Source organism: Enoplosus armatus, chromosome 13 (genome assembly GCF_043641665.1).
Source record: "Enoplosus armatus isolate fEnoArm2 chromosome 13, fEnoArm2.hap1, whole genome shotgun sequence".
In the NCBI taxonomy this organism is placed as follows: domain Eukaryota; kingdom Metazoa; phylum Chordata; class Actinopteri; order Centrarchiformes; family Enoplosidae; genus Enoplosus; species Enoplosus armatus.
In genome coordinates, this window is record NC_092192.1 from 21,262,109 (window position 1) to 21,274,240 (window position 12,132).

The following is a 12,132-nucleotide window of genomic DNA, read 5'->3' on the forward strand; positions in this document are numbered from 1 at the left end:
TCTTTTCCTTATGGGGTTTTGAAGGTGGCCTAATGGCTAGAGATGTAAGCATGGCAGTAGCTGATAAACCTATTGTATAAAAAAAAAATAACAACTATAATACTCCAGCACAGTTAAGGCACTTAAGATGACAACCGTGGCTCCACAAATACAAGTATGTGTTGTTGTTTTTCCTTCCAACTCTACTGAGGTCATAAAGTAAGATGACCTATGATACTAGTAAGATAAAGGTCTCCTGCTCAACTCACCTGGGTTCAAACACACACCAGAGTTGCCAGATCTCCTTTATTCCAGTGCACTCTAATTCACACTCAGGCATGATGAAGAAGCATTTAAATTCATTCCTGATTATATTTTCACTTTTAAAGATCTATTAAATCATGTTTCATTGATGCATTCCAAGAAAAACATTGACTATATAACAAGGAGTTGTTGCCTACAGCATTATTATGCAATTTCTTTGCATGTATTTTCTTTTTCAAATAATGTATTTCTATGCAGATTTCTACAGAAAAGCCCCCTTAAACTACTCAGGATTAGTTAGTGGAGTAGATCATAGCTATTATTGCATGCTCACAGGAGTGCACTGGTGTGTCTATGAGTGTGTGTGTGTGTGTGTGTGTGTGTGTGTGTGGGTCTTTATTTGCAATCCATCCATCCATAGTTTAACAGGGTGCGCATCGCTCTTCTTCGTTGGTAGTGGTACTCTGTCTGCCTGGATCCATATGTGAAGTACAGGTAACCTGAAAAGGAAGACGCACTGGTGTCACCCAAAACAGGAACTTATAATGTGACTGCGGAGGCACTAACCTTTGACTGTTAACCTACCTCTGTTCTCAAAAGCAGCATCCACTCTGTAGCCAATCCCAGGGAGCCCTCTGTGAATGAACTTTGGGTACCCACCATCCATTCTTCCCCGCCTTTCATTGTAGCTTACATGAGTAATATGGAGAGGTGTTCGTCAACACCTGGTATCTGTCCATATCTGGATTCAGATGTTTATGGCTAGTGACATTACTCACCTCCAGTATTTGTTCCTCACAAAAAAGAGGGTTCTGCCTGTGAATGACACATGGACAGCAGCATCTACCTTGGTGACAGATGCAGGGAAGCCGAAATCACTGAGAGGTTTGGGGTAACCAGGTAGGACAGTGTTTCCACTGATCCCCCAGTAATGATCCCCTGTGACGTGAAAAAGTAGAGTTATGTTCCTTACTGCTCCCAGCATTTATGCAATGCTTTATGTCACTTTTAAATAATAGAAAATGTTTTTTAACTAAGCTCATTTTGTACCTTCAAAGAAAATGACAGCACTTCTTTTCTTATACTCATAAGCAGCATCAACTTTGCTGATTCCAGGCCAGACAGACTGAATTTTTGTCATAGTGATGCCGTCCCAGGAGCTGCTCCTCTTCCAGAAATGTCTGACAAAGAAACACAAAATTCCATGATTTGTTGACAGTATTCACATACTGAGGAAAAAAACTTACCGTATGCATTTAACTTTCAAAATAACCACTCTATGTAATAGATGTCTTTGTGAAACTTAAATGACTAAATGAAGAATTACGGTATAAATGTCTCACCCATCTTTGAAGAAGTAAAGATTCCTCTGAATGGAGGTCACAGCATCAAAAATCAGGTTCCTGCTGCACCTCTCTGGAGGAGGTTCTGATGTAGTTTCAGGATCTGGTTCAGGTCTAGGTTGTGGATTTGGGTCAGGTTTAGTCGTTGGTTGAGCTGACGTTGCTCTGACACCTTTGAGAGGCAAAAGTAGTGGCACTGGTAAAGATCTTTGAGTCTCAGTAGGAGAGTCTGTCAATCAAAAATGAATTAATGAATTAGTTGAGCTCTCACCATAGAGAGCCTGTACTCCCTGTCTGTCATCCCTTGGTAGCTTGTACCCCTCTGTGGCCACATACTGGTAGGTGGGAAACATCAGGGCTGTCTGAACCTGAGAGTGGGCCAATCCCAGTGCATGGCCAAACTCGTGGGCTGCCACCAGGAACAGGTTGGCTCCTGCAGATACATACTGATAAAGTTACTGTGGGTACATAATCAGCTGTAGCATTATGTCAACGGTAACTGTGTTTCCTTAATGTCAGCACCTGCTGAGGTTAGAGTCCAGTTTTCATCGTCATCAAAATGGGTGTCACCTCCACTGCCATCTCCAGGGGAGTACGCATGGGCCAAGACCCCACTCTGCCCATCGAATGGAGCAAAGTCCCCATGGTCTGGTTGTGAGAGGAATAAAGTTAACACTAGATCAAACATTTCCTCAAAGGCACTGAAGGCACTGCATTACCTCGAGCCTTGAACACGATCATAATGTCAGCGGTGCCGCTGTAGATCTGCTTGAAATCCAGAGGAATGACGTCACTGTAGAGTTTCAGAGCCTTGGCTATGGTGGCATCCACATCACTTTGACGCAAGTCCGGCGTGTAGAGAGTTATCCTACGACAACATGAGAGTGAAAATGCTTTACAGAATCTCATAACGGGAGCTTTACTGCGCTTTGTGTTCGGATGAACTGCTTGCAGAGACTTGTTGGCCTTTGTTCTGACATGGAGATCTTGTATAGTACCTGTATGTGATCAGAGCCTTGTCCCACTTTGGCCGACCGTCAAAGTGGCCATATCTGGTCACATCTGTGAAACCGCAGCGGGGGCGAGCCATCACCTCCAGGGTGTTGGAGTCCAACTGCCCCGTCACCTCCAGGCCAAAAAACTCCTGCATCTTTCTGAGAGTGCCGTCAAAGGAGTCTAGAGAGCTGCGCCAGATACTCCCGGGGGCACTGACACCCACATCAGAGAAAAACTGAGACAGATACTCCTGTACAAAGAAAACAGAAATGAACTATTCTAATATACAGATAAAACCACATGGTCAATTAGACTCACTTCATTCAAAGTTATAATCCCTCAAGATTTACATGAAATCAAACCCAATTCTTGACATTATTTATGGTCGGTATTTTTTATGCAATACTGATTGAGATTCAGTATCTTCCTCTCTATAAAGTTGTTTTCATTGTTAGTGGCGGACTCCACCATTCCTGCACTGGATTCAGAAGACTGCATGTATGTTGTCCAACGTTACTGTTTGAAATTGTATCTCATGGATATCGGCCACGCTGTTTGCTGTTCACTCTCCTACAGCCGTATCATAGCTGGATTAAGATAGTGCAGTGTAATCACTCACTCAAATATATATCCAGCAAATATGAAAATGTACCCCATATTATGCGCTTATAGAAAAACACCATACCACTTCATGAAAATGCCATGTATAAATGCCTTGCGTTGACGGCCTGTCGTTGTCTGTAATGCTTGTTTGCTACCTTTAACAAACCCACATAAATGATTTAAAAATTCTCTGCACCACAAAGCTGATCCGAAGTGTCTGGTCTAATGCGCAACACAGGAGTGAGGTATTTTCCTATCTGGAGAAGACCACGGTACATATTATTACCTTCAAACCTCAACTCTGACTAGTTCAACCCATTTCTCAATGCTGTAAAGCTGACATGAAATGCCTGTAGATGCTTTAGTAGGAAATTAATATCTTAATCTTATCTTTGATTTAAAAAAAGGATGTTTCAACCTTGTCAAACAATTATGGATCTTACACAGTGACAGAGAAAAGGTGATTGCTCTTCTTTCCCTAATATTGCCAGGTTAAATAACGCCAACAACTGTGCAACATTTGAACTTTGAAACGCCTTGTGTTTACCTGGGCTTTTGAGAGCTCTTCTTGGCTGGGTGAAGTGGTGGGCACAGCTCCGCAGTGTGCCACAATCACAATTATCATCACAGCTTTAACAGCCAGTGCACCTTCCATGATTCCTTATTTTCTACTGCAGAGAAGAAGGAATAACGCCAGGTACTTTGCTCTTCCTCTCAGGCTCTGCTCAGATGTTGTGATGCACGAGTTATTTCCTGAAACAGTCAATTTCAATGTTTTTAGTTGGGAGGTAAAGAGCGGAGAAAGATGCATGATGGGGCAATAAAACATTCCCGCAAGTGTCTGAACAGGCCCGTTTAGAATAGGGACATAATGGGTGTAGTGATGAGAGAAGAAGGGGAAGAGGTAAGATGAGGCCAGCAGTTGGAGAAGCTTGGGCCTGCATGAACATGTTGTAGATAAGAGATATGAACCATAGGAACATGTTGTTTTGTTTCAAACAAGAGTCAACATCAGGCCCTTTCTGAGTTTTACAAAGCTGCTGCTGACTTAACTGCACTGTGACTTTTTGCTTCTTCACCTCATTTATACGGATTTTTTCTTACTTGCAGAAATTTCATTGAGAACATAAGCTGAAATTTAGAGCAGGCCCTCTATAAGCTCACGTTCCTCTGAATGGCCACCCGGATTACTAATCAAAAGTAACTTGCATGTATTTCTACAGCCTCTTTAATGTACATCATTTTGATGTAATATAAACTTGACACATCAGATGCCTTAATAGATTCATCCACTTTTTTCAAGCAATGAGCTTCTTGTTTTTTCCTGTTGTGTGACCTGTCTGGAAAAGTGCACCCTCTCTATTTTGTGCAGTGGGATTGAGCACTTGGTACGTGGAAGACAATGCATCAGGAAGAAAAGAGGGGAGGGAGCCATGCCAGCAAAAAAATGAAGATTGAGAGTGAACCAGAAATCTGCTCCAAATAAGGCTTGAAATGGGTGAAAGCACAGATATTTGGTGATGGGTCCCTTTTAGCCAACTCAATATCCACTATTAAATGATTACTTTATTTATTTGTATTGATTAGGAGTTCATTTTAGATATGTGTGTACTTCACAGTAGTTTATGGGTTGACTTTTGCAGGATTCCTGGATTTGGAGCAACTTCTTGTAAAGTTTGCAGATATGACTCTATACTTTACTATAAACAAGAACGTCAATAATGGCAAAAACAGTGCACTCACTAGACATATTGATTTTCACTTACAAAATGGAAACATTAAAAAGAAATGTTATTTGTAAATTGAGGGCGCCAAATTGTTTGATTGTATGTATGCAAGCAAAACTGGTACCAAATTTATATATCCAACATGGAGGACCCTGAGAGCCATGACAATGGTTGATTTGTGTATTGATGTTGTATTAACTGTAATTGTTTTAAGACCTTTATAAGACCTTTGTTAATCCTGAATTTGTTGTCCAGTTACCTGTCAATTGATGAATTGCTTTATAATTTGATGTATTTCTTGATGGAGAGCAAAGCTTTCCAGGACATCTAAAATATCATGAGATTACATCCCGAAGATGTTTCATCACTAATCAGAGGCATAATCATGAACTTCCTGAGAGTGGAAGACACTCAGATTTAACCTTTTACGTAATATCCGATTTCCAGGATGACTGAAAAGTCTCATACATCACATCAAAGCTGCAAAGTACATATAACAGACATGTAGACAACATGTAAAAATAATTTCAAATTTTATTAATGTCTTCTTTGAATACTGTTTACAGCTCTACATACATTTGATAGAATTAAACACTGAAAATATAATATTTAGAATAATAGAAATATTTTAAGTATGTCAACACTGTTAGTGTACATTCATTCTCAGTCAGGGTGGCTACATAAACAACTTAGCTAGTAAAATGTCAGGCCTAGAAGTTAGTGCAGCGCAAGAAGTAGCTGTTCCTCAGCACACGATACAACCTCCTCGTCCTCAGGTTGTACTCAAACATGTAGGGTCCACTGTACAAGTACGTAAAACCTGCAGAACAGAGGCTCACTGTTAGTTTCTGTGCTAGCTGAAGGTATAGTTCAACATTTTTGGAAATACACTTATTCGCTTTCTTGCCAGGGGTTAGATGAGAAGATCGATACCACTCTCATATGCGTCTGTTAAATATGAAGCGGGAGCCAGGAGCCACTTAGTTCAGCTTAGCATAAAGGCAGGTCAGCAGGGAAAACAGGTAGACTGGCTCTGTCAACAAAATCTGCCTTCTAGCACCTCTAAAGCTCACTTGTTAACACATTACCATCACTAATTTCCAAGCATCCAGGAAAGCCTCCAGGAAGTCACTACACCCGGCCAAGAAATAGTCCAGCACTCAACCCCCCATAACACCACACCTTGTTGTTTTTAGACTTTGGTTTTTGTATGGATTAAAAATACGATATGTAACGTGATTATCAGGGATCTTTACAGGTGCTGGAATGCAGATTTTGTTACCTTTGGACAGGACCAGGCTAGCTGCTAGCTCTTTCCTTCTGTGTCCAGTCTGTTTTATGCGAAGCTAAGCTAACTGTCTCCTGGCTGGCCTCATCTTTAACGGACAAATATGAGAGTAGTATTGATCTTATGTAACTCTCAGCATTCATCCGTTTGTAAGAAAAACTGTGAATATCTCATTTCGGTAGTCTTGACTTGGAAACATCTGACGAGCTTTAAATGCTACTCACCTCTGTACTGGAAAGCTGCAGTCACCTTGCTGGTCAGGCCGGAGAAGGTCTGATCCAGTCGCTTGGGGAATCCCCGGTCCATGGTCTTTTTGGCCTCATCGTAACTGAAGAAACACAGACAGCAATTAGATACATTCAATAAGGGTAAAAGGTAAAGAATAGCTCATACCAGAAATGAATGTATACTTTGAACACACCTGAAGTAATGGTTGCCTACAAAGAACAGAGTCTTGTCAGACTCCACGTCATGGAGGACCGCATCAATTTTCCTCACACCTCTTGGCAGACCAAAATTGGAAAGCTTTTTAGGATAGCCACGCACAGGATCATAGCCAGCGAAGGCCCACACTCTACGACCTGCAGACAGGAAAAGATTTTTAAAAAAGCATAATATGACTTAGCTAAACATTGAAATGGTGTCAGATCGGTGCCTCTAAGGAGAACTCATACCTTTAAAGAGAAAGATTCTGTCTGAGTGTCGGCTTTCATAAGCAGCGTCGATGTTGATGGGGGCATTGGGCCAGAAGTTTGTGATGAGACTTTGCTGAGGTGTCCTGCTCTGGGGGTAGCTACGCCAGAAGAAGCTGAGAAAACACAAGAACATAAGCATTTTGTACATAAGCCAGGCCATGTATGGTGAGAAACAATCCTCATATATTTTGGATTGTATTGTGTGGAAGGTGCACTGGCTGTAGTGTATTAGCATTCTACTGTTCAGTATGTCTGATACCTGTCTTTGAAGAAGAGCATCTCTCCTCGCAGGGTGGTGACGGCATCCAAGACCATGGTTGAATCACAGGCATCTGGGGTGGTGGGGGGCTGAGGTACAGCTACAGAGGGATCCTTACTAGGGTTTGGACCTGGAGACAAAACAAAACAAAATGAGTCACCAAGTATTTAGAAACCCCTGCAACCCATTGCAACAAAGCAAAGTTGAGTAGCATTGTGCAAGAGATTGTCAGAGATGTTGGTCAAGTGCTGTTTGTGCAAACAGGCATCGATGATCCAGCCGGTTAGTACTAACCATAGAGAGACTGGATACCGTTGACATCATCCCGGGGCAAAACAAAGGTGTCAGGGTTTCTGTATGAGTACGTAGGGTACATGAGAGCACCGGGATCATCAGAGTGAGACAAGCCCAGGGAGTGGCCGAACTCATGGGCAGCCACCATGAAGAGGACGTAGCCTACAGCAGACACAAATACAAATCAAGTCAAGTCTTGGAAAGTAACTCGTAACTACAATTCTATTTACAAATACAATAAATGTAGTAAAGTAAAATGTAGTCAAATTAAATGCAGTTTATAAAGTAGCACCAAATGGAAAAACTCAACTAAAGCACAAGTATCTCAAGAGCATCTGAGTAAATGTGCTTAGTTACTTTCCCTCACTGTCCCATGTAGAGCATCAATAACAAACTCACCTCTGTTTGAGCGGAAAGTGAAGGTCTCATCTTCATCAAAATGAGCATCTCCTCCAATGCCAGAGGATGGGGCGAAGGCGTGGGCAAGGGTGCCGTCAGGGCCATCAAAGGGGTAATAATCGCCATGGTCTGTTTGCAAGAACATATTCACGTCAGGTTTTGCAGACCAAACAGAGCTACAAGCTGCACTTTCAGACAGAATCTTAGTGCTATGAGTGATCAGCTTTCCACTATGATTCAAGACATAGAAAACACATGTATTTAAAGCTGAGATGCTTTATGGGAGGAGGATTTTGTACTCACTTCTGCTGCCAAAGGAGATCATGATGTCAGCGGTGCCACTGTAGATTCTTGTGAACCCCAGAGGAGTGACTTTGGCCCAAACCTGCAGAGCTTTCTCTATGGAGTCATCTACCTCTGGCTGAGACATGTCAGGTGTGTAGTTCTCTATCCTGTAGGACATAAAAGTGGTCAAGAATATTATAAGATGGACTTACCACAATTACTGTTTCACACACATCTTCCCTTCAGATCATTCACCTGTAGGTGAGGCTGTTTTTCGTCCACTTGAGGTTGTTACCAAAGGTGGAGAAACGGGCTATGTTGCTGTCTGGAACGCCACAGCGGGGCTTCTTCATCATCTCTAAGGTATCAGCGTCCAGCGTCCCTGTGATCTGGAGACCAAAGAATCGCTGCATCTCACTCAGCTTCCTGCTCACCGGGCTGATCCCCCGTCTGATAGATGGACCTCTCTCCTCTGTTAGGTTGAAGAATTTCTTCAGGTAGCTCTGCAAATGAAGATGAGAATACCTTGTAGTCAGTAATGATCTTCAGAATGGAAGTTCCCAAAATGCACACCCTGAACACATCTTAAATGTACAATGAGGCAAAGCAAACACATACCTCTGCAAAAGTCTCATCCTGCGCAGCAGCTTGTGATACCGGCAAGCAGCGGACTGCTACCGCCAGGCTTAGTACGATGCACAGACTGCAAGACCTCATGCTTCCTCGTTGAATGCGACTTGTGCTTCTGTGCCGGAGTCGGCTGTTATATAGGCTGAGGAGTGGATGTGTTGGGGGAGTGGGCGTGTTGAGCAACTACCGTCTTGAGTCAGTGACTCAAGAAGTATTCCATTTATGGGTGACAGGAGAAGATTGGCTTTGATTGCTCACCCTCCAACAAAAAAAAAAGAATTTCCAAAATAAGCCTGTAATTATGATGATAAAGCACATGACACATGCCATGTTTATACAGAAACAACAGGTTTTAAAGTCAAATAGTCATGTTTTAGGTACCAACTGGATGAATGAAATAAGCGATATAGAAGGGTACACTTAGATCTGATCTTCATCAGTGCTTTGCTTCATGCTCTTGCATACAGTATCGTCTCTGAGCAATTAAACGGGAGGAGCTGGCCCGAGTACCTTGACTGAAATATTTGTCATTTGATTTTTGGATCATATTTGCTGATTTCCTCATCGCTTACTTAAGGCTATACTCTGAGTGGTGTTTGGATATTCTCCTCAGATTTTTAAGGCTGTCTGTCATGAATTGAATGAAGGTCCCTACTGGCAAACTTGCCTCGCCTCTAACCCTCAGGCTGCTGCTGCCGCTACTGATGGGACGAGACAAGTGTTGTGCCTTGTGAGCCAACACAGGCAAGCTGCGTCATGTCATGAACAAAAGTCCTGACAGGTCACGGAGTATTTGTAGACGCCACAGATCACTCATCATGCCGTACTCACCAACCACGTCACAACAGCTTAGCAGATGTAACAATTAGGTTACGGCTGTGAGTCATTTTCACATTATGATAACATTAAGATACATTATTTTCTATGCTTTTATATCTGTAAAAATCTGTTACAATGTGTATTTATGTATCTTACATAATTTTTTTTTTGGAAAACTGCATTGTGGGTTTGGGCGCTGCTGTTTCCTGACACTGGGAGTAGCAGTCCTGTCTTCGTTGTGCAACTTACATCTCAGGTAAATTGACCAACACAAGCAAATGCAAACAGCAGGGATGAAAGTGTTGCAATGAAAAAGCAGCATCTAAGTCATTTTAAATCTTTTTTTTTTTACTACGGCAAAATATAAATGTTTAAATGTAGCGTTTTGCCTTTAACATTTGTGACTGAGCTGTGCTGCATGTTAAAAGAAATAAAAACACATTTTGTGTTTTGTAAAATATACTTTTTAAAAAGTATTTTGAACAATGTAAAAAAAAAAAAACAAGTTCTACAAATGATGATGTCTATTTAACATGTGTATTTATTCTTATCATTTTAGCACTTTCATCCCCACTGTTTATTATTACAGGGCCACTTATTCATTTATTATATATTTCCATTTTTTATTACACCATGTGCTTTGCTTTGAAGCCAAACACAAATTTCCATGTTGAGTGGACAATAAGGCTTTCTGTTCTATTCTTAAAAAGCTTATCACACACACAATTTGTAACATCAAATCAACAGAAAATACACAAAGGTCTAATTATTACACAAAAAACAATCATTTCTGTTTCCAGGACATATTGTGTATCTATTTTCGGGGACATTATTGCGGTTACTATGACAACATTGCATTATGACATGCTGTATAACATGCTGATGTTACAACTTTTTGCCAACCTCCCTGTATTATTCATCAGTGACCAGTCTATTGAGATGTAATGCGGGTCATGCTGGACGTACATCACACACACACACACACACACACACACAGAGAGAGACAGGATTCTCTGTCCACTTGGCTGCATTGAAAATATCTGAGATAAATTACAATACTTTGTTTTCCATATACAGCACAAACTTATACTAAAATTGTATTTCACTGTTTTATTGCATTTTTTTTCCTGTATATTTCCAGTGTTACTGCTTTGCATCACACATTACATACATATTTCCCAAGGCCTTGTGTGAAAACTCACATAAGTTTAAGTCAACCTTCATGAAATGCGTGTTGTACTGGTTAAAGTTTAATGCTATCAGGTACAGCTATCAGTCCCCCTCAGCTCTGTGGAGAGTTTTAGTATCTTTTAGCTCATTGGTTTGGTTTTACAGCCCGCAGCTTTACCATTTCGGTTCACTCTCACAAACATCATTTTTCAACAGCAAAAAAGCTCTGATAGGCAAAGTTAGCGGCCAGCTGGTGAACACAGTGGAGCATTTAGCAGCTAAAGAGCCAGATATGTTTCTCAGGAGTTAATGAAGACCAAAACGGAGCTAAAAGGAGAGACAATATTAGACTTACATTCTCCAGGTGGACACAAACACGACTCCAAACAGATGCTAATGTTGCTCTGCTCTGTTGGATGCGTAATATCAAATTTATAAGGGGCCATAAAATCACTAATACAGGTTTATGTTAGATTTTTGTTTTTTGTGTTTAGCTTTTCATTATCTTGCTTTATATGTGATTTTGCCATATAAAGCATTTGTATAAAGGAAATGCTCTGTGAATAAAACGTGCTATTATTATGACAGCTGAGCACACTTACTTATGAGGAAGAAATGAAGCCTCATTGCCACACTCCACTGTCGCTGGTGTAATTCGAACACAGGATGTGAACCAGACTGACAACAGAAGCCAGTTGCATGTCGCTGTCTGGACAGCAAGTTGACAGTGAATGGCAGTGAGCGACAGTCAGTGAAAGAGACATGACTGTTAACTGTGATCAAGTCAGTTTTCTTTAAATAGTCCAAGATCACACATTTTCCTCAGTGGGCTTTACAATCTGTACAGCGTAACCACTTAAATATGCGCTTCTGTCTCATATACTGTAGCTGCAGAGTGAAATATCTCAACTATTGGTTGACCGTGAAATTTGGTGCAGATCCACATGTCCCCCATCAGGAGGAGCCGTAATAACTTTGATGATCCTTCAAACTTTTCATCTAGCGCCATCATCAGGTCAAACCTTTCAATTTCCAATGCCTGCAAAAATAATGACATTCCCATCCGCCCCAGCTGTACTTTGTGTTTAGTGCTATTTAGCAACTGTTAGCACACTAAGATGGTAAACATTATACATGCTGAAGTCTCGGAGGGAGTATGTGGCTCTTGACATCTATATAGCGTCACCAGTTGTATCTGTTTTTACGTTTCTCACATGTTCTTCCTTCAAGTCTTTATAATGCACTACAGATACTGTATATTACTGAATTTCTTTTTTTCATATTTCTGTTCATAACCAATACTCTACACTGGCCAATGTATTTGACTAACCAGTAGCAACTTTGTTCTTCATATAGTAAAAAGAACCCTGTCAATAACACA

The 12,132-nt window shown here is 41.1% G+C and overlaps 2 protein-coding genes across 2 annotated transcripts; both read right to left on the reverse strand.

The window, feature by feature from the left end:
- Positions 1-271: 271 nt before the first annotated feature.
- Positions 272-3,947, reverse strand: mmp30 (matrix metallopeptidase 30). The gene is made up of 10 exons (XM_070916884.1): positions 3,733-3,947; positions 2,585-2,832; positions 2,306-2,454; positions 2,109-2,234; positions 1,858-2,019; positions 1,587-1,758; positions 1,294-1,424; positions 1,023-1,182; positions 829-932; positions 272-743 (listed from the first exon to the last, which is right to left on the reverse strand). The coding sequence occupies exons 1-10, from the start codon at positions 3,838-3,840 to the stop codon at positions 640-642; spliced, it is 1,464 nt and encodes a 487-aa protein (XP_070772985.1). The 5' UTR covers positions 3,841-3,947; the 3' UTR covers positions 272-639.
- Positions 3,948-5,428: 1,481 nt separating this feature from the next.
- On the reverse strand, positions 5,429-8,903 carry LOC139294899 (collagenase 3-like). The gene is made up of 10 exons (XM_070916885.1): positions 8,751-8,903; positions 8,388-8,635; positions 8,151-8,299; positions 7,848-7,976; positions 7,449-7,610; positions 7,155-7,284; positions 6,875-7,008; positions 6,622-6,781; positions 6,425-6,528; positions 5,429-5,732 (listed from the first exon to the last, which is right to left on the reverse strand). Exons 1-10 carry the CDS (start codon positions 8,847-8,849, stop codon positions 5,623-5,625), a joined length of 1,425 nt encoding a protein of 474 aa, XP_070772986.1. The 5' UTR covers positions 8,850-8,903; the 3' UTR covers positions 5,429-5,622.
- Between the last annotated feature and the right edge of the window lie 3,229 nt (positions 8,904-12,132).